The sequence below is a fragment of the Crocodylus porosus genome, unplaced genomic scaffold (genome assembly GCF_001723895.1).
Source record: "Crocodylus porosus isolate Cpor-Errol unplaced genomic scaffold, CroPor_comp1, whole genome shotgun sequence".
Taxonomy (NCBI): Eukaryota; Metazoa; Chordata; order Crocodylia; family Crocodylidae; genus Crocodylus; species Crocodylus porosus.
This window is the reverse complement of record NW_017728943.1, coordinates 106,132,608-106,155,217: the sequence shown is the minus strand read 5'-3', so window position 1 is coordinate 106,155,217 and position 22,610 is coordinate 106,132,608. Positions and strand designations below refer to the sequence as shown.

At 42.3% G+C, this 22,610-nt stretch overlaps 1 protein-coding gene across 3 annotated transcripts in view; it reads right to left on the bottom strand.

Annotated features, from left to right (window-relative positions):
- Window positions 1-253: 253 nt before the first annotated feature.
- Window positions 254-22,610, bottom strand: part of RNASET2 (ribonuclease T2) — a 43,500-nt gene continuing 21,143 nt past the window's right edge. For all 3 annotated transcript variants that reach the window (XM_019549972.1, XM_019549970.1, XM_019549971.1), the window contains 4 exons: window positions 7,173-7,286; window positions 3,558-3,603; window positions 3,274-3,348; window positions 254-847 (listed from right to left, as the gene is read on the bottom strand). In XM_019549972.1, coding sequence (XP_019405517.1) covers window positions 671-847; window positions 3,274-3,348; window positions 3,558-3,603; window positions 7,173-7,286 — 412 coding nt within the window. In that variant the 3' untranslated portion in view covers window positions 254-670. The remainder of the gene's footprint in view (window positions 848-3,273; window positions 3,349-3,557; window positions 3,604-7,172; window positions 7,287-22,610) is intronic.

Sequence of the window (22,610 nt, the reverse complement as noted above, 5' to 3'; positions counted from 1 at the left end):
AAAACTAATGTGTAGTAGCTTAGCTCTCAGTGAAAAGCCAAGCTACAGCAAGTTAATGGCACACTCCTAGAAAGTGCTAATGTGTCATAAAGCCAGCCCCCCTTCCTCCCCAACCACACACACATACTTTTACTTCATGGTAACTACATGTTTTACCAAAATAGGGATCCCTGAACAAAATCCTTGGTTACTTTGTCTAGGAAAATGTTTCCCAGGAAACTCATCTCTACTATAACAAATAACAATCTTTTCATTTTGGGCCAAGGGGTTAAGTCATGCTCTGTTTGCAAATACAAAAGAAAATAGCCAAATAAAGAATCAGTCTTGTTGGAAACAAAGCCATGGATTTTTAAGTCACAGTTCTCACTTTTAAGCATACTTTCCTTTTTAAAAAAGTGAACCATATTCTTATCTCATTTACTCATAAAATTTAAAATAGATTAGCACCTCTGTATTGGAGATAAGAATGACCATTGCCTCCAACTGAAAAGCGCTTTCCACTGGCGGTACTTCAAAAGCATTAATGCTTCCAAGATTCCAGCAACATATGCAAGTGTAGTATCACCTACTGAAAAAGGGCTGTTCCTATTGCTTTCCAAGATCTCTTTTTTTTTTCTTTTAAGGTATTTACAACAAAACATGTCAAGCTCTTGTTGCTTCAGTTTTAAAATTAAACCTCTAAAGGGTAACTTGTCAGGGTATCATTGCAGATAGACAGCTCCTCATGTCTGAATTGCAAGTTATTCTGCATTAAGAAGAAATTAGTCTTCGAGTGTGTGCAGTTTCTCAGCTCCAATTCTTTGGTGAAACAGAATTCAATTTGACCAATTGTTTGCACATCTTCATCCTAAGAACAGTAAAAAGGAGATATTCAGCTTTTAAGTACCTTTTCGGAGTACTGCAATAGAGGAAAAATGAATTATACACAACACCTTAACTATGTGGTCACATGTACATCATTTTATAAACATGAAGTATGGAAGGGTAATGTTCCTAGAGGTATCCGCTACAGACAGTGAGATTTTTCCATTTATTTAACTTGCAAAGTGTACAAATAAATGAATCAACATGGATGCTTGACAGCAAATGTCTGTGATGAACAGGGAAATCTTTCTATGTAAGTTATAAAACTGCTGCATCATTAAGTGTCTCACTGTGTAGTGAGTCCACCATGGGCTGATGGGGTGCCTGACATGTACCACATAATAGCTCTGTCTGAAAGCAGTGACAGAACTACCAAAAGAAGTTATTAACCATAACAACTGAGCACTAGCTGAACAACAGGTAAACAAACAAGGATGTCTAGCATGGGAAACCAATTTACTCCCAGCTTCTCAGCAGAGACTTGGAGATTAAAGCAACAGAATTTCCCCACAAAGGGGAAATTAAAAAGCTGGTTATAGTGTTAGCCATATAATGTAGAAATACTATGTGCTACTGCTTGAGAACCAGAAGCAGTCTAGTTAAAGTAGAATGGAACTCCAGGAAGAAATTTAGTTTTCACTGAGCTCCAGGACTGCCACAGTATCTTGTTTTAAACAAGATGCAATAATAATATATCCCCAGGGCCATCCTGGGGCGGGGGGGGCAACACAGAGCCAGGCAGAGCACGAGTGGCAATTCTGTGCTGCAGCTGGCTTCATGGCCAGCTGGCCGCTCAGCAGCCCCTGCCCCCCTCCGAATCCAGCATGTCTGGCTGCTCACCACCCGCTCCCCACAGAATCTGCTGCCAGCTTCTTTGCATCTGGGGGTGGGGCCCCACACAATCTGATTTGCCCTGGGCCCCGCACCCTGCTCAGGTACTCTCTGTATATTCCCCAAAGCTATTGTAAAACTGTCTTGTTTAGAGTGTTTGTCTGAAACTTAAGACAACTTAGACGATTTTTCTGAACTAATTCAACTGCCATCCAAGTATCCTGTGGATGTAAACTGTGGGGGTTAATAAGATGCCCCAAAACAAAGTATTTCCTTTTATTGCCTTTCATTTCACCTATTGTCCCACTTGTTCAGTTGCAAAGACAAAGGAATAATTAGGCAATAAGATCTCTGGCTTGGAAGTCGCATTTTGTGTACGTTTGTGTGGCATCAATTACAATGCAGCAACAATCACGATGGGAGCACTGCATCGTAACAAAAGACAGGAACATTGGAACAGTTGCAAAGAAAGTGCTACCAGCTGAGTGAACCTCCCTGACTGTCCCCTCACCACTATTTTTTCCAGCTTAGAACTAACACTGGTATTTAACCACCAAGCCTCCCATGCTCATCAAAATCTGAGTAGTGTCTGGATCCCATTGAAGAGGGAGGTAAAATTGCAATGGACATGAGCCCATGTGACCATCAACTGGACCTTGGTAGTGAACCAATTCAAACCATTAGTCACTCAGCATCCCTTTAATTGAGCAGATGTTTATGAATATACAGCAACAACCCATATTTAATTACCGTTGAAAATGTCTTTTAAAGGATGAGATATTGGGTTTAAAACTAGAAGATTTAATGTGGGGGGGGTGAAAAGAAAAAACTTCAGATAACAACTAAAAAAAATGGACAGACAGACAAAAGGGATATTTAAACTCTAACAGCAATTTTAACTTGGCAGGATTTTCATAAAGTAGCTTTCAGTATAAGTGGGATAATACAGCCAAATGTTTTCCAGTAAAACAGTTCAGTAGAGTGAGATAAAAAGGAGTTGTTCCCATGATTGTTCCATGACTTTAAGACAGTCACCTTACTAGACCACAGTAAAAAAGACAAATTATACAGCTGAACTGAAATCATTATCATGTTCACTGTGTTCTATGTTAAAACTTTATTTTAACTGAGTTACATAGAACACTGTTGGGCTAAGAGTTCCTGATTGTGCATACCACATTCTTTACTATAGGGAAAATGCTGCTCACAAAAGGAAAACAACTTAATTCTCTTTTTCCGAACCAAAAGGAAAGCCAAAATATATATTTCTGTTTTTCCAAGGATTATTCCTTTAAGAAGAGTCTTAAAGGCACACCCCTGAATTTCCGATGGTCACATGTACTAGAACAAAAACTCCCCTCTGCCCCGCCAAAAAACACTGCTAAAATTTTGTCTAGTCTGAGACAGTTGGCAAGGTGTTATTTACTTTTGAGAGAAACATATTTGAGAGGCATCATGTAATGTACTGACACAGAAACTAAACAGAAAAAAGCATTAAGAGTGGTTAATAATTTAGTTATACAATACACATAAATGTCTGTCTTCTAGTGTTCCAATAAAACAAAACAAAAAATTAACCTCTTCTGGAGGAATGCACTGAATTTTTGGTGTCACTCCATAAAAACTTGTAAGGGCTTCTTTTATGGCACTCATCTGAAGATTTAAAAGACAGGGAGAATCAAAAAGGACTTCCACAAACAAATAACCTTTTCGTATGTTCCCATTTCCCATTCTGCATACCACATAACTCTTAAGTAACTATAAAACTAGATGAGTTTGCTTATCTACAATGAGTTTGAAACTTCTGATTCCTAAAAGATGCATTAAAATGATTTTATTTAACATACAAGAACATGTCTTACCTGGTAATACGTATGGCCTGGTTTTATTCCAACTTTCAAGAGGTAACTGGAACAGACAAAAAAACAAAACAAAAAGTAAAACCGGAATAGAATTCACTTTTACATTTCATTTGGCGTTGATACAAATGAGTAAATAGCCAATCTTAGTGGGAGAGCTAGACAATTAGTTTTAATGAAGGAAGAAGCACAGCTCCTCAGTACCCTCCTGGGCTTGAGCAAGCAACTTTCTTTACCTGGTTCCCCAACAGCTGCAGTTTGGGAGGGGCATGCTAATGTTCTTTGCCCTCACTCTGCAGAGCACTAGGCTGCAGTGTGGTATGCTGGTCCAGACAGAAGTGACAATGTTCACCTGATCTGGCTACAGGAAGCAGCTTATAGCTGTGACCAAACAAGTACACAGCTGCAAACAGTTTAAAAAATGGCTGACTGCATGAAAATACAACCCCTTATTGCTTGAGGTATCAGATGAAGATGTTACAACAGGTAGCATCTTTAGCAACTTGTGTCTGTGGAGCTCCCAGCCTGTTGCCTTTTTCAGAACGGGAGGAGAAAAGGGAGCAGACGAAGTCAGCCTGGGGGGTTTTCAGCTCCCCCCCCACCTTCCAGAGGGTGGGGTAGATGTACTGGAACCTCCCTGCGTTGGGGGGGCTCCAATTCACCCACCCTTTAGCACCAGCTGGAGAGCCCCAAAAATAAGCTTCCTCCATTGCCTTTCCTCCCCTCCCATTCCAAAAACGGCAAGCACTGGCAGAGAACCTGGCCACTGCTACCCGTCTCCAGGCTCCCAGCCCACAGCTAGATTCCCCTCCCCACTGGTTCCAGAAGTGAACTTGTTTGGTCTAGGGTAATGTTGCAACTCAAAATGCTTTGCAAAAATCATTCTGAGTTACATCTGGGAGCTGCACTTCTGTCTGCACCCCCTACTACAGGTTAGAACAACCTTCAGAGTTTACCTTTCTTTTCCTCAACCATGGGGAAAAAGTGGAGGAGCTATGGTCACTGCATGCTACTTGAGGTTTCAACTACACAGGAATGTTTTACTGGTTTAGAGCTACTCTGCATTAGTGAGGGAGAGCAAAATAGCTGGCATGGAGGTCAGGATGAACACCACTAACCCTAAAATAGTCCAAGTAGTGTTCTAGGCCAAGGGTGGCCGATCTATGGCATGTGTGCCACAGTGGATCAGGTAGCCTTTCTGTAGCATGTGGCAGATTGTGAAGGGAACAGGCAGCACAGCTAAAGATAGGGGATGAAGCAGAAAGAAGAGCAGCAAATCAGGCAGGAGAAAGGGATCAGAATGGCACTTGAGGGCAGAGGGCTTAATTTGTGACACTCTTACGAAACAGGTTGGTCTCTACTGCTCTAGGCCTTTTAGTATCAGAAGCACACTTTAAAGGTGCATTAAAGTAAGTAGCACAAGCCTCCAGAACTGGGAATCAATGGATCTTCTTCCTCTAAGCCTGATCCTAAGAGGAAGCAAATTGCTTCAACTGCCAGTGAAGTTTGTGGGCCTGTATCCCAACAGGTTGTCAAATACCTCCATTTCCCATTCATTTAAGGAGGAACTGTAACTGTTCAGCAGCCCTCAAATTTAGTTCAGTGAGAACCAATGGTGCTCAGCACCTCACAAGATCCTATATGCCTCAATTTAATGATATGTAAAGACATCTTCCCAACAGAGGAGCCACCACACTCAGACATTTGACACTTGTTCTTTGCAGGTCAATATCTATGCCGATGCAATGTAATCCTTACAACAGCCTGTATAGTTACCACCAAGAAATCATTTAGACCAGTGGGGGCCAGCCTTTTTGGCAAGTGTGCTACAAATTAGCCTCGTACCCTCCTCCAGTGCCTCCCTCATCTCTCCCCCCTCCCCCCCACCATCTGATCTGTTGTTCTGCTTTCTGCCCTATCTGCCACTATGCTGCCTGTCCCCTCCCCAGTCTGCTGCATCTCACATGTAGAGGGTGGCCTGTGCTATTGCTGGCATCTGTGTTGCAGGTTGGCCACCCCTGAGACACGCATGCCCCACATAGCACAGGCAGTCCCCGACCCCCCACATACACATCATTTATACAGAGGTATGAAAAAGATCATTGTAAATAGAAAACCTAAACCTTTTATCACTTCTAACTTTTCTAATTGTAATGACTTTTAAGTTCTAACAAGTGGTTTTATTTAATCTAAATCTTTCATCATTATTATTCCAATGAGTTAATGCTCTTATTTTTATATTAGTGGGCAGACAAAAACAGTAGCAATTAACTTCAAAATGTTTCAGTCTCCTTTCTTTGTCTTACAGTGCCACTCACTAAGTAAAAAGCCAGACTGTAGGTCACTGTGCCATCTGTAAATCACTTCATAATCATATTGTCATAGCTACCGAGGACAATATAATGCAGGCAATTTACTAAGAAGATATTATTAAACTGTTTTATTACTACATGTTATGTGTTCTTGTAACTTGGGTCTAGAAAAATCTGACTAGATTTTAGGAAGCTGCTACAATGACTGTAGAGGAAGAAGATATATTTTAGGACATGCATGGGCAAGGAGAATTAGATTTTTTAAGCTGTTTGAACTGAACAATGACAAGCAAAAACTTGAACATGCTTTTTTTTTTTTTTAAAGACACGGTTCAGGAAAATACTCAAAGATTTTTCTCTCTTGTCCTTTAGAATTATGTTACATGTGGAATACAACTGACTAATGTTGTATCAGGAAGATGTTTTCCCTATCCAATGAACAATCTGTGACTTTACACTTTTGCCTTTCCCTTCCTCTGGAGCAGCTCTGTACATACAAAAGGATATGATAAATAATATCCCAGCTAAAATTTTTACCTGGATTTAATGTGCATAGGAAAAATTCCATCAGAAGAGGAGAATATTCTTCATTCCTGGTGGCTAGGACCTTAGACCCTGATGGACCTTTTCCCTTTCAAGCTGTCCTCTCTTTCCTTTGGAGCTGCTTCTATATTTTTCTGAATTTCAGTCCATCTTTCTCTCTCAAGAGACTAGAGGAAATTTGCCCCTGGCTCATTATTTTTCTAGTATGCAAAATCTTAAATTTTGTTCTAAAAATACACTAATATGAACAATATATTTTTTGGCCTTGGTACTGTAAAACTGAAGCACAGGAATGGGATCAAAGGGAAGGCAGTAGGGCTCACACACAGAGGAACAGGTGGCAGGGAGGTGCATGGTGTGGGGCAGGCAGAAGAGAGGGCAGGCAAGAGGGGGGAACAAGGGGTTCAGAGAGCAAGAGGCAGGGGTCTGGCCCCTCACCCCCTGTCACTGCTTTCCCCACCACAGCAGCAGAGGCAACAAATTTAAGATGGCCTTCCATTAATTGGACTCTATATATGGAAAATTATAACAAATTTATAATTTTTCTATGCATAGAGTCTAATTATTGGAGGGGGTCATCTTAACTTTGAAGACCTCTTGGATTTGGGTGTATGTGGTATCCGTTTGGGAACCAGCACTGTGAAGTAAAATAACTGGTGCCCCAAGTCACTACTTCCATCGCAGAGCAGCATTTTTAGTTTTAAGTCAAAGCTTCTAATACCTGCTAAAATACTAAACTGAACACAGGGGTAAATTTCCATACCTGTTGAGGTCCACCTTGTGATAGAGATCCAATGCTTTACCAAAATATTTCTTTTGAGAATTAAGAGGCTCTATTGTGGCTGCACAGGTTCCATGTTTCTCCCATTCATGCTTCCTATGGGGAAAAAAACCCCCAAAACAGAGTATTTAGAAGACAGAATTCATACATACACACGGACAAAATTAGCATTATGTAAACTGATTACATTCACAGAGGAAGTAAGAGAAAAATCATCATTGACAAAACAATGAAGGTGCCACCTGGCATGGGCGAATCTAGGATTTTGAAAGGGGCAGTGCAGGTGGTGTGTGGTACATCATCACATATAACATGGTACATGTTTTTCTCCAGTTAAAGAGATATTAGAAGCTTCATTAATATGCCAGAGGCCTATCACTATTGTATTCAGTTTAATATCAAAGTAAAAACAAATATAATGTTATTGGAATATCCACTCATTTTCTAGATTATATATTAAATTAAAAAACAACAACCAAATCTAGGCAAAAAATGGTCAACATAGTCAAAAGATATTGTTGTATTAGTTCTGTGATCAGTACAGGAAACACTTCTCTTATTCAAATTCGTAAAACAAAATCTAGCCTTCTTGAGCATCTTGACAGTGCTTCCAATACTTCAGTGACAACCATTTCTATACCTGAGTTAATATCACTATATCCCAGTTATGGTTTTCAGCTGGAGGTAAAAATAGGCTGTGAAACTGTTGAAAAATATTACCAGGAGTGGCCCTTAGTGGCAGAGCAGGTGGGTGAATAAAGAATACTTCACAATGGCTGCAGATGCATACTGACATTGATGCACTTAGTAGGTGTTTATACATGTGCTCTGGGAGTGGTGCAGAGGGAGTGCTTTAATTAGAGCAGGGAGTGGGGACTGGGGAAGAGTGGCTCCCACCACTGCGTGCACTCCCGGGCAAGCATGGGGGAAAGGGGAGAGGGGGGAAAGGGCTACCACTGTGGGCTTTCTCCTGGGTGCCCAGCTTTGTTGCTATGGCACTGACTAAAGCTAATTGAATGAGGTTTAGTAAAAGCAACCTGCCACTATTTTGCAGCATGGGGACACTAATACATGAGACACTGGAGTCTGCTGGAGCACAGTAACTACCACGCTCCAGCAGACACATTAAGCTCCGATGCGCTGTAATTACAGTGGTGTCAGAGTAGCCTCACTGCCCATGTATAAGTGCCCAGAGAGACCAGATTCATGGGAGAAGGGCAGCTCACAAAACATGGGGATGGCTTACATTTTTATTGAAGGGAAAAGCCAAAAGAGAGACAAAACTACAGTACTGGTTTTGCTATCAAGAGGAAGATTGTTACTCAGATGCTGGACTGTCCAATTGGCATCAATGAGCATTTCATGACCCTTCATCTTCAACTGACCAACAGATAACATGCAGCAGTCATCAGTGCATACACCCTGACCCTAGATGACAAAACAAAATAAGAAATCTATTCTAAAAACTCAAACAAACCCCATCATCTGTGCCCAAAGAAAATAAGATAATTCTGGGTGATTTCAACGTTAGAGTGGGCAGAGATTGAGCTACAGAAAGGAACACAGACAGGAAGGGGTGGAGAATATTCAAACAGAATTCTTCCTCTGAGCAAGTGTATGGAACAAACTCCTTATTCTGCCAAAAGAAACAAATGAAAAACATTGTGGTTCCCCCTCCTCCTCCCCCCCACCGGCTTCAAACAACAGCACTCAACGGACTACATCACAGCTTGCGCATGGGATCATTGTCCATATTACCAGAGCTATGACCAACACAGGTGACTGCTGGAAAGATTATTGTTTGATACATTCCCTCGTGTCCTTTCATATTGTCCCAAAATGATGTAAACAAAAGAAACGAAGGAAGAGACTCAATATTGAGTGCTAGGAAGACTGTACTAAATCAATTATCTCCATCCATACCTCAATGAGAAACTCTCCAACCTCTTTAATGATCTTGATGCCACTTATTAGCGGGAGAGCCTCAAGAAAGGCATCCATGAGGCATGCAAAGAATCTCTAGGCTTCTCCACGAAGAAACATAAGAACTGGTTTGATGAGAATAACAGGAAAATTCAAGCTCTCATTGACAGAAAAGGAGAGCCTTCAATGCTTAACAGAATAAGATCAACTGTAAACACAAGTTTACTGCCACATTACAGCCAAGACCCAGAGGAAGATTCAAGAGCAAAAAGAACAAGGGGTGGGAGAACAAAGAAAGAAACATTTAAATGTTTACCAATAGCCTTGATGTGCATAGTTCCTTCAGTGCAGTCAAATCTACTTATGGGTCAAGCACATAAGGAATGGTCTCTCTAAGGTCCAAGGGTGGAACAACATTCTTTAAAATCAGCTCCACTTACAATGCACAGTAGAAGGAACACTTTCAAGAGCTCCTGAACTGATTCTAACATCAGAGACAATATCATCAAAGCCATTCCACAACACCCCATTAAGGATTACCTTGCAGATCCACCAATTTATCAAGAGGCCTTGAAAACCACTAAGCAGATTAAGAACAAAAACAAGTGGTCCTGACAGAATACATGTCATTATTGAACAGATTCCCAGTGACTTGAGATGCCCAAATTGTTACCATATCTTAAAAAAGAAGACCATATTGCAGCAATTATTATGGCATTGCATTCTTGTCCATAGCTGGGAAGAGCCTCGCTCATGTTCCCAACAGATTCACTTTCCTCACTGATTCTACCCAAGTCCCAATGTGGAAGTATAATAGTTATGATCTTTCTTACTAGACAGCTGCAGAAGAAGTGCTGCAAGAAACAAAGAGATCTTTATGTGGGCTTCATTGACTCAAAGGCCTTAGTCAGGTCAATCAGAGAGGCCCTAAGGAAGATCCTGATGAGATTTGGATGCCCTCCAGAATTCGTCACAATTATCAGGCTTCTTCACCACAACTTGACAGTGACTGTGCTATGCAATGGCCCAGAAACAGTCCTCGTCATTATTAGAACTGGAGTCAAGCAAGGATGAGAGACTGCACCACTTTTCCATCTATATTTCAGCAATTCCACATCTCATTGCTGACAGACTTCCGTTTGCAGCATCATCCAGTATCATATGGATGAAAATCCCTTAAACATCAACCAGTAATGTTTCAAATGCAAGATAGCAAACACCTGCATTAATGATCTTCAACACACTGATGACTCTGTTGGTGTGCCCACTCAACCGAAGAGCTCCAAGTTGTTCATGGGTAGCCATCTTCCCAAAAAGTAAACACAGATGATGATATTCAATGCTGGATTAAAATCTGCCAGAGCTACCTTTGTACATCTCTGAAATAGTGTCTTCGATTATCATGACATCAGGACCTAAATCAAGCTTCTCATCCAGTAGGCTGCTGTCACCCCTTTCCTGTTGTATGAGTATGAAAGTTGGATGACATATCAGAAACACCTGAAAGCTTTAGAATGTTACCATTAGTGATGTCTGGAAAATCCTGCATATCAACTGGAAGGATAAAAGAACAAATGCTGGCATTCTGGCTCAGGTAACCATAACCAACATTCAAATCATGTTTATACTGCACCAGCTCCATTGGGCAGGACATGTCATAAGGATGCCTGACAACTGGCTCCCAAAATAGGTTTTATAATCCCAACTCAGCAATGGGCACTGCTCTAGAGGTGGCCAAAAGAAGAGATTCAAGGACACCTTGAAGGCCAGTCTGAAGAAATGCAATATAAACATCAATATCTGGGAGACTAGATCACTGCATCATCCCCAATGGCGCCATGAAGAATGACAAGACATTGATTACTTTAAGCATACTCGCCTCACTATGGAGGCAGACAGACGAAAGAGCCTGACATCACCAGGATCTACTCCTTCCTCACAGATCTAATCTGCCACATTTGCAGTTGAACATGTGGATCCTGGACTGGCCTCCTCAGTCACCTATGGATTTACCAATTACTTTCCTATTTACTAAAAAAACCATCGTCCTAAAATTGAGGTACCAAGCACTGTCGCTGATGATGCACATTAAAATTGTATTTGGTGAAATAAGTTATGTTCAGAAGTTAAAACTAAGAATTTGCCTAAAAGTGTTAGCACTTTAAACTTTTTTTAATATATGAGTTTTAGTGATGTCTTCTAAGCTAATACTATGTAGATTATAATTGACCCTAAACTGATTAATGGTAAATTAGTGTAAAAGAAGAAGAGAGAAAGGAAATGAGCAGGGAAGAAAATGTCATAGGCAAGAAGGGTTCAGAAGGCAAGAGAAAGAGATTAAGAGAAGTTGGCTTAAGGTTACTTGAAGTCACTTAGTAGCTTTATACCAGCTAGATCTGGTTTAGGGCAGATGCAGTTTATGCCCATTTTCAGTAGCCTATATATCTGCTTCATAACAAGCAGGTACATTCAATAACCACATTAGAGAGAATTCATATTAATACTAATGATGAAATAGCGTAGTTGATGTATTTCTGTATTTTCTAGCCCTTTATAGCAAGGTTTTGAAGTTAAGCCAGGTAATAAAGTATAAAAAAAAAATCCAGGGATACTTAAGAATCCTTTCCTTTTAGCCTTAAACTGGTTCTTGATGAACTGGCTATCTGCAGATAAACCATGATGAGTGCTTCTTTGAAATTTAAATCTACCAGTAAATAAAAATTCCATTTTCCCCTGATAGACTGCCCACTGATTAGAGGCTTTTAAGACTTTAGAATATAGTAAATTTAATATTAATCTCTTTGCATTTAATATTAAAAATTATGTTATTAATAAACATTTGATTATTTGGTTTCATATGCCTTATCTATACTCACTTATTTGCATTCAATATTAAAATTGCTATTAAATGTATTTAAACAAGGGGCTTTGTTACATGGTAATTTTGAGCAGCACCTCAACTGTCCACACGTTAACACCAGAAACTAGTTTAAAGCACTTTTTAAGCAGCTCAAAGCTACACCATTCCAGGGCAGAATTATCTCTAATCCATGTTACCCAGCTCATGTTACACTAAAGTTAGGGTGGGCAAAGTACAGCCCATGGGCTCAGCAAGGTATTTTACCTGGCTTGGGGTGGGTCCTTCAGCCCCACCTGGTCTAGGCACAGGGGACAGCCCAGCCTGTAGCATGTGTGGCCAGTGCCACTGCCCGCTTGCACACAGCCAGGCTGGGACAGCACTGCAGCCAGACTCACTTCCCCAAGGCAGGCAGGATGTACTCAGTAAAGCAGATTTGATGGGGCCAGGGATGGGCAGGGATTGGCATCTGGGAGAAGGACAGGAAGCTGGGGCCAGGAGTGTAGGGAAATGACAGTGCAGCACGGTGCTGGGAGCAGATTGTGGCTCTGCTCTGGGCCCCAGCCCCATGCTTTCACTACCCCACAATCCCAGCCCTGACCTGATGCACTCCCAGAAGCTGCTCCCTGCCCACCTACAGCCCCATTACATCCACCCAGCTGAGCACACTCTGCCTGTGGGGATCCCAGGCTGATCTCCATGGACCCCCCACACCTGCTTGCCCACTCCAGTAATCTACCACTTATGGAGGTTTGGTGAGCTGCTGTGAGCAGGGGGAGGCAGAGGGGGTGAGGGAAAACAGTATGGGAAGGCTGACCTGGCCTGCAACAGCACACCAAAACTCCCTAAGTGGCCCTCTTTCTGTCCTGTTTGGAAATGAGACACCCCGGATCCTGTCCCCCTCCCCATCCCCCCCAAATCAGGGGCACACTGAAGGAAGAGGTAGGCACAGTGGCATGCTGCAGGCAGAGCAGCTGTGGTGATTGCCCAGCTGCCTGCCTGAGGCACTGCATTCCTTCCCTGCACCCAGGACATTCATTTTAATCTATGCCCTGCACTTGGGACCAACATCTAAAATCTGGGACTGACCCAGGAAAAGCAGAACAGATGTTTACCCAACCTTATTGTAAACACTCCACCCACCCCTCTCCCCTGATGGCCCAGATGGGGCCCATTGCCCACCTTCTCCAGCACTCCACATCTCCACTCACTGCCCTCCTTCCCTCCCCCATCTCCTGCTTACTTGTGGCTACCCACATAGTCTGTCCCAGGGCAGCAGGCAGGAAAGGGTTAACTTGCCAGTCTAGCCACTACCACCACTCCTGCTGCTTGCAGGTTTACCCTTCCCTGCCTGCTCCCCTGGTACAAAGTGCAGGGCAGCCACAAGTGAGAGGGGATGGGGAGGGAGCCCTGGGGACAGAGAGAAGCTCAGAATGGGGGTGGTAGGAAGGAGGGATTCTTACCTTTTAGGCCACCAGGTTCCTCGTGGCCTGAAGTGTGACTATATCAAACTCAAACTAGCACTAACACCAAATCAACATTTGTGTAGCTCACAGTGTAAGGCATAACAAGGCCCCAGTTCTTTTCAGCACCTAATTTGGTGGAACAGGTTCCCCAAGCCTTCCTTGATTCCCAAGAATACCTCTGTGGAGTCAATAATTAGCAGGTCTAGATCAAGAGAGATTTCAAAAGCAATGAAGATGTTCCAAAACCTTGTATCTACTGTGTTATTAAGTCCATCACTATCATAGAAAGGAATGTAAGAAATCCAGTATAGTACTTTTAGGACTAAAATATTCAAAGAGATTGGAAATTCAGTCATAGCTCGAAGCACTGAGTTCTAACACATTAATCAAAAGGATGAAAGTGTTGAGAATCTTTCACAAGGAAATCTTTTCCAAGCTTTTGTGAGTCATTGGTGCTAAAACAGATGTCAGCACAACACAAAATACAAAAAGCTTCTAACAGCTGATCAAAGTCTACTTCCTCTCTCAGATGCCCTACTTTTTGTCCCTAGGCACTTGCATTGCCTCTATGTATCACAAAGCAGCAGAGGAGAGGAAAAGCACTTTTTTTTTCTTTTTGCAAGTTGCCTTTGAGTTACTTAGTCACAAGGAAAGCTGAAAAGTAAGGAGACTGAGGTCTGTGCATATTCAGCTAGTGTTTATTTTTCTGCAGATATGTTATGACAGACGACATTTAGGAATTTTGGTTTAGTAGAGACTGTTATTTGCATTCACTGTAAGTTACAACCCATAGAAGGAAACAGTAAACTGAAGCAGCCAAAGCATCTGTGTTAGTCAGAGCTTGCAACAGCTACTAGGAGGGCAAAGGGGAGCTGGTCATAAGTTTAGGCCCTCGTGGCAATTGGGGTATGCTGTCCTCACTGCCAAGAGACCTGAAGCCAGAGAAACAGCGTCTACACTCCACTGCTTGCCTTCCCTCCCTCTTGTGTTCTCGTGACAGAATATTTAGTAGAATTAGCAGATTTGTTGGAATCTGACAGGGCTACACTGCGAGAGCTTCTGCTATGGCCTCAAACTTGTGACCTCTGGGCTGTTAACCCTGTGCCTTAGTGCCCAACCCACCAAACTCCTGCAGATGACGAGTATGTGGGACCCAAGTTTCAGATCCAGTACAACTGCCTGGGGAGTAATCAGGGTTATAATAAAAGCTTTATATGCCATTTCCTAAAGAGAAGCTACCCATTTTCAAAAGAACAGCTATGTGAAAAATGGAGACACATAGAAGTAGTGAATTACTTCTAACTGTTCAGTATAGAAATACAACATTTAACCTTTATCTCTTCCACTTGATGCAAACGGAAGGATTTAGGAAGCTATGGAAACTGCAGGTACTAAGATTTCTACTGAAAAATGAGAAACCAATTTCTTTCTTGTTTGATGATGAAATTGATTCATTCTGTCCTTGTGTGGTTTGAAGCAAGAAAGGCAAGGTCAATTCACTTAAGCCCTAGCTCATGCTTAGGTTGAATATAAGTACAAGACAAGTTCCTTGTACTAAGCAGAAATAAACTATCACCACAAACCTCTTCCTTTTCACAGGAAGGGGGGGGTTGTTTTGTTTCATTTTTCAAAAAAGCCTTGGTGAAGAACAGTGGGTGCTAAAGGAAGCAGAAGTTTAAATTACATAGACATAGACATAGACATGTTTATCATTCAAATAAAATGCTTAGCTGACTACCTCTGCTACTAGGGAGAGGTACAGTAATTTGACTGGCATGAACAAATCCTAGGGGTGAAGTCCTGGGAACTGCTGACAGCCTTATAATGTAGCAAAACTGACACAACTGGTGTGGTTCAACTACAGATGAAGGAAGGCATGATACAAGCATCTTACACTTCCTTCAGCACAGCACAGGAACTATATTCTGCAGTGCTCTACTGGGCAGAAGCACTGAGGTACAGGAATGTGTGGCAGACTGAGCTGGAGACATGCAAGATTTGCTGGGAGATGTGCATAGATCCACTGGCTCCAAAACAAGCCTGTTGGGCTCAGAATGAAGGAGTTACAAACACTCCTGTCTACAGCATTTTATAGAGATTGGCAGCACTAGCAGAGAATTAGATGCGGACCAGTCGCTGTAGGCTAGGTCTTAGGATTGTTCCTTACATGCAAGTTGAGCCTGGAGGCTCTTACGTTTGGGCCAAACTTGCTTTTCATGAAATTCCCCCTAAAGCAGGTGCTAGCTGCCTTTAAGGAGCAATGGGGCTGAATTAAGGCAGCTGGGTACTAAGGCAGGCTACTGATTGCAACCCTGACACTCCCACTGCTGCTCCAAGCCACCTTCTGCTGCCCCAACCCAAGTACTGCTGTCACACTCATGACCCATTAGTGTGACCACTGCTGGTGCCACCTGTAGTGGTAATGGTTAACTCCCTTACTAAAGAGTGATATCATCCACAGGAAGTGGTCAGTGGGACTATTTTGGGTCAGGGATTAGTTGCTACAATGAAGGCTTAATGAAAACAGAGTCTTCCTGCTTCTTCCAAAAACCCAGAGTAACACATGCTGTCACAAAAGTGGTGAATCCTGTCACCAACAAGAAATCAAACAGGTGATTTCCAAATGACTGATCCGACTCTAGGAGCAGATGAGTCCAGGGCAGACCAGGGCCAAGCACCTCTACCTGCAGCAGAGCCCAGCACAGCACTGAGGCTGGCTACAGAGACCTTGCAGGCGCTCAAAGCTGCACCAAAACAGTTTGATTTCCAATCCCCTGGAACATGTCCTCAATGGATCAGGCATTTTAATCGCTTCAGGGAAGTGTCAGGCCTGGACAAGGAGTTGGAAGCTTACTAAGTGAGTACTCTTACTTACTCTATGGGAGATCAGGTGGATGAAATTCTGCTGTCACTGCCTCTTACAGATGCTGGGAAAAAGCAATATACTGCAGTGATAGAAGCATTAACTGATCATTTTCTGGGCAAAAGAAATGTGATTAATGAATGAGCTAGATTCAACATCTGTAAACAGGAGCCTTCAGAACCTGTGGACAGATTCATCACATCTTTGTATACAATGGCCGAATCCTGCCAACATGGGGAGCTTAAGGAGGAGCTAATTAGAGACCGCTGAGCTGCGAGGCTTCGTGATACAGAGCTCTCAAAAAGACTACGGTTGGGCCCTGATTTACTGCTCCAGAAGGCTATCATACAGGCTCGTCAATCAGAACTAGTTAAACAGCAACAATGAGAAATCCGGAATGACTCTCAGTCCTGTCAGGCATTAGTTAATATGGATGCAATGCACACTGTTAAGAAGCTACAAACAAATACAACTAGAACTAACAGGCACAACAAAAATAGGAAATGGCCTCCCCAGTGCCCACAGCAGCAAACAAATGGGAAAGGAGGCCAATGCCACAGGTGTGGACAAACTCCAAGACCAGGTTGTGCTCAGTGTCCTGCTATGGAAGAGATATGTCAGCGATGCAAAAAGAAAGGTCGCTATACTTCTGTTTGTCACTCTACCACTGGAATCTATGAAGTCACAGAACAGGATGCAAAGGATTGCACAGTACTTTCAGATGAAGTTACAGAGTCTTCATCAGATCCAGGAGTCTGGATGACAGAAACTGAGCTCAACAGATAGCCAATACCATTTAAAATAGACACAGGAGCAGCAGTCTCAGCTATTACTATAGCCCACATAGGGATGGGATTCTCCTTATCCCTACTAAACAGTTCTGGGGACCAGGAGATACTACCCTCAAAGGATTCTTTAATGCAAAGATGACACTGAAGCAGAGATGTATAGATCAGGAAGTTTATGTGATTGGTAATCTTGCTGTGCATTTAGGTAGATTTCCAGGTATACAGGCACTGCAACTTGTCCATCAACTAGATGAAACAGCAGACCAGAAATCCTTGGAGCAGTACTACAGAACCAAATACCCATCAATTTTTTCTGGTCTGGGAAAAAATGTCAGGTGAATATCAGATACGCCTAAAAAGCTGATGCCAGTCCATATGCATTAACTACTCCAGGATGGTTACCACTGCCACTAATGGACAAAGTTAAAAAGAGCTAACATGCATAGAAGAAATGGGACTAATTGCAAAGACTGAAGATTCTACTCATTGGTGTTCTGGGATGGTGGTTGTGCCAAAACCCAATGGTAAGTTTAGGATATGTGTTGACCTCACAGCTGAACAAGTATGTGTGCAGAGAAAGACATATTCTTAAGGACTGCCAGAGATGGAACTATGACACCTGGTATGGTCTAAGACATGTACCTGCTCTTTCCCCCCAGAAGGAAGTTTAGATCCCAGAGCCAAGGGTCCAAGGTACTGTCCAGGCTATGGCAGATAATATCCCTTGTTCGTACTGGGTGGAAACACCTAGTGGTCTTCTCCATAGGAATTGAGAACAAAATCCCACCTGTTTACTTGTTGTATGGACATGCCAGTTTCACCAAAGAGATTAGACCTGTGAATTAGTCAGGTCTAAACAAATAGACCTACCAATAGTTTTGCTTTGTTTAGGTTCATTTTGTAACTAAGTGTGTATCAAGGTATCCCCTGAGAAAGGGGAATGTAGTAGTAAGGGTTAACTCCATTCCTAAAGAGTGGTGTCATCCACAGGAAGTGATCAGTTGACCATTCTGGGTCAGCGGTAAGGCTTAATGAGAACACAGAGTCTTCCTTCTTCCAAAAACCCAGAATAAAACACCACTCCTCACTGTCAATTCCCATTGTCACTTGCTGGTAGAAGCAATGGATTTGGTGGAAAGAGAAGTGGTGGCTGCAGCACAGAGGCATGAGAGAGAGAGAGAGCGAGAGAGAGAATAGAGAGGCCTGAGCGCTGCAGGGAGCCTATGGAAAAACTGGAGCATAGTAACAAACAGAGATGTATTGGCAGAGCGAACATAGGGCTGCCCCACTTTCATCAATGTTAGTGCCCCCATTGCCTGCTCCTACTTAATACCACTAAGCCATGGATGCCAGCTCCTGCTCTAAAGGATTACTACAAACCTGAAAACAATTTCCAACTGAAAGTGTCCCTGAAAATAACACGTTCCCTTTTCCTACATTAAGATCTAAGATTTTTAAGCAAAAGGTTTCAGAGTTCCTGTGTTATTTGCATTTCTGATCCTCCTTTTGTCTCTACTAAACCACTTTGGGCTCAGGGCTCTACCACCTGCAATCTGCTCTCTTTAGAACGGGAACTTGAAGACTTCTCCAGTTCAGAGCACTCACTTTAGCACAGTATGTCCAATTCCAATGCCTACAGTTATTCTCCAAGATGAAAACAGACTTAAAATCATAGAGATGAAAGGGAGACCAAGACTCATCTAGTCCAAGCCCCTGTATGAACAAAAGGTGCTCTATTTCTTAACCATCCTTGTCACGTGCTTATCCAGCCTCTTCTCAGAAACTGCAATTGAAGAGTCTACAGCTTCCCTGAGTAGCCTGTCCAACTGTTCTACTGATTTTAGATTAAGCACCCCCACTTCCAAAATTAAATCCAAGTCTTCTTTGCCACAGTTTAAATCCACTGCTTCATGCTCTGCCACCTGCAGCAAAGGGGAAAAGTTGTTTTTCCACTCCTTTAAGAAAGCCTTTCCAACACTTAAAAACTGCTATTAGATTTCCCCATCATCTCTTTTTTTCTAGTTCTCTCAGCCTTTCCTTGCATGGCTTGGATTCCAACCCCTTTATCATCTTTGTCGCTCATTACTGAATTCTCTCTAGTTTCTCTACATCTTTCCCAAAACAGTGAGCCGGACACAATATTCCAGCTAAGATCTAACCAGAACTGAGTAATGATACTATTGTCTCATGCATCTTACACACTGATAATGATAGCCCCAAATTGCATTGGCTTTCTTTTTCTTTTATTTTGACACCACTTCACATTGCTCACTCATGTAGCCTGTGATCCACCAAAACCCCAAATCACCAATGCTGCTGCCTTACTAGTTACCTCCCATTCTGAATTTGTGCATTTGTTTTTTCTTCCCATTGTCTCAACTCGCACATCTTTGTTCAATTTCATTTTGGCAGCTATAGCCCAGTTCTCCAGTTTTCAAGAACCTTTTGGGTTCTAACCTTGGCTTCTAAAGGAATCATAACCCCAGCTAATTTTGTGCCACCTACAAACTTGATCAGGAGGCTGTCTACCCCTGAATCCAAGTCATTAATAAAGATGTCAAACGAGACAGTGGAATTCAACTTGAGACCTCCTATCATTCCAACATTGATCCATTTATACCTCTTTTCTTGCCATCATTCACCTAACTATGCATCAACCTAGCAACAATTCTATCTAGCCACAATTTCTTCAGCTAACTTAGAAGAATGTCATGTGGGACTATATCAAAAGCCTTACTGAAGTCCAAGTATATAAAAATGTCCACTGCACTTCCTTGATCCACTGAACTGATCACACTGTCAAAAAGATAAAGTGCTTTGGAAATTATATGCTGATGATGATTATTGTAAGGGCAAATTGTAAATGCCCTTTCTCCTCCAGGCATTTACAATTTGATTGTTTTATCATTTGCTGCAGTAACTTCCCAAGTACTAAAGTCAAAGGCTTCTTGTGCATACTACAGGGGTTTACTTCAGTTTAATTCTCCCTAAACCGAAGCGGTGGTTTTTCAAAACCCTGCTTCAATTTAGGGAGAATTAAACTGAAGTAAACTGCCGTGGCGCGTACACAAGGGTTGGGCCCAATCCTTACTTGCCTCTCTGCAGTGGTGGTGGCATGGCAAGGTGCCAATGGGCCGAGCAGTCCCCGACCTGCAGCGGGGGGTGGTGCTTCCCTCCCCAGTGGCACCAGCGCCCCCCCCCCCCCGGTGGCAACCAGCCTGGGTGGTCCCAGGGGGCACTGCAGCCATGAAGGGGAGCACACACCCCTCCCCCCACAGCTGCAGAAGGAAGCACCAGGTCCCCACACAGCTCAGGCAGGCTTCGGTGGGGGGAGGGCCAAAAAACCCCAAAACCCATGAGCTTGATTTCCCCTCCCCACAAGCCTATGCTGGCTGCCGCTGGGCTGCCTGCACAGCTCTTGAGCTGCACAGGGCCCAGTGTTTCCCTCTGTGGCTGTTGTACTTTGTTAGGTAGCAAATTAAAACACCTCGGAGGTGTTTAAGTCATGTAATGCGCAATATGCCACTGACAGTGCAAACAGCAATGCCATTAAAGTGGTGCGAAAGGGCATTTAAGCCACTTTAAAAGCCAATTTTGTGGCATGTACAAAGGCCGAGAGCAACCAGTCTATATACCCTGAGGTCCTTCTCTCATAAAACGAGTTCTATTTGTTCAGAACAAAAAGCATTTTAGATTAAAAAACCCCTTAATACAAATTTCATATGCATGCCCTACTTACCAGGTGGCCATGTATCTTCTATACGAAGACCAGGGCCTCTCTGAGTCAGTTTCATACTTGTCCATTCTTGGATCAAATGCCTTCACCTCTCTCTCTCCCTGCCCCCTTACCTCCCCCCTCCCCAGTGTTAAGGTTGTCATTTTATATAGTTTCAAGTCCTTTTATTTTGTTAGTCCATATGAGTCAAGTCAAACCAGTCTATGCTCTATCCCCAGGAATGGAGATAGAGTGTGAAACTTAAACAAAAATAATTGCTACATACATCATTGCAAGTCTCCTTTGCTGTATTAATTATACTATCCCCCTCCAGTATCTTTCCATCATGCAGGAACCATTTCTAATCTTACCCACTAAGCCAGAAATACAATCATGAGTAAACGCATAAAAATGTAGATGTATAAATATTGATTCAATAGTCTTTGAGTGGTCTATAGCATTTGTCATATCGGGAGTTTTAAAATCTAATTTCTTTGTTACTATGCTTACTCTTCATATAAATTATTTCATTTCTTTTAGCTTGCAACAATGAAGATCAATTTAGTCAGCTTTATATTTGTCATACTGTAGTTCTGGGTTTCTAACCTGAAGAAAAACTTGTGTAGGAAACATGTATTGAATAAACTAGAATAAAAAGTGTGGAAGGTCTTTACTAAAAGCTTGTATTTACAAAAACTACAATTAGGAGCAATTGCGCGCCCTTAGCAATTCTTGTTATAGTATTGAAAAAAATAGTTTCCACTCTCATATATAGCTATATTCCCAGGATTTTTCAATTTTGCCACACCTGCTATTGGACATCCTATGACTCAGAAATGCTGAATTGGAATCACCAGCATATCTTGATTTTCTCACTTCAGGCTTCCCTACATAGCCCTCTTCTGAAATGAAGGACACACACAGTCTACCCCCCCCCCTTTGCCCCCAGAAACTGCCTAGTACCATAAATGGTATTAACCCAGGGGACCCAACCTTTTCACCCCACAGGCTGGATGGGCAATGCTAAGTCTTCCTGAAGACTGGATTTGGCTGGGGAGAAGCTATCAGAACACTGAATAAGTCAACTGACTTTCTGGATTGAAGTTTTAGACAGGGAGTCACAGGTACACTCTGTCACTTATTCACATTTGTATGAGGAACTCTAATGCAAGGTAGATTCACACCATCAAGAAATCCAAAGTCTTCACAGATGAGCTACATGTATAATGCCTCTTGCTTGAAGAGTTACTACATTAACAATGAAGCAAGATAGAAAAGGGCTTTTTTATCATCTTTACCTCTGAGTGAGAACAGAGGAGATAAGGAAACCATGGTAACCATTTAAATCTACTTCAAGTACTAAAGAACTTGCAGAACACCATTCATAATATTACATCCATCCTGTAAACAATACCAGGTCTCACACTGTCATCCTTCTTTCCAAAACAGACCTCCCATTTCACTATGACCATCCTTGGTTCCCAGATGTACAACTTTACATTTAGCTTCATTAACATCCACAATGCTTCTATTAAACCAGCTTACTGCAAGAGCCAGATTCATGTGTGAAACTGAGCAGGTCTCATTATTTACTGTTCCAGCAAATTGTACTTCACTTATAGCTTTACCAGATCATTAATGAAGATATTAAACAACACTTCACCAAGGACAGATCCCTCTGAAACTCAACTAGAAGACTCTATTAAATAATGATTCGTCACACAGAATTTCTTTCATAGATTTCATAGACATCAGGGCTGGAAGGGACCTCGGGAGATCATCGAGTCCAGCCCCCTGCCCAAAGGGCA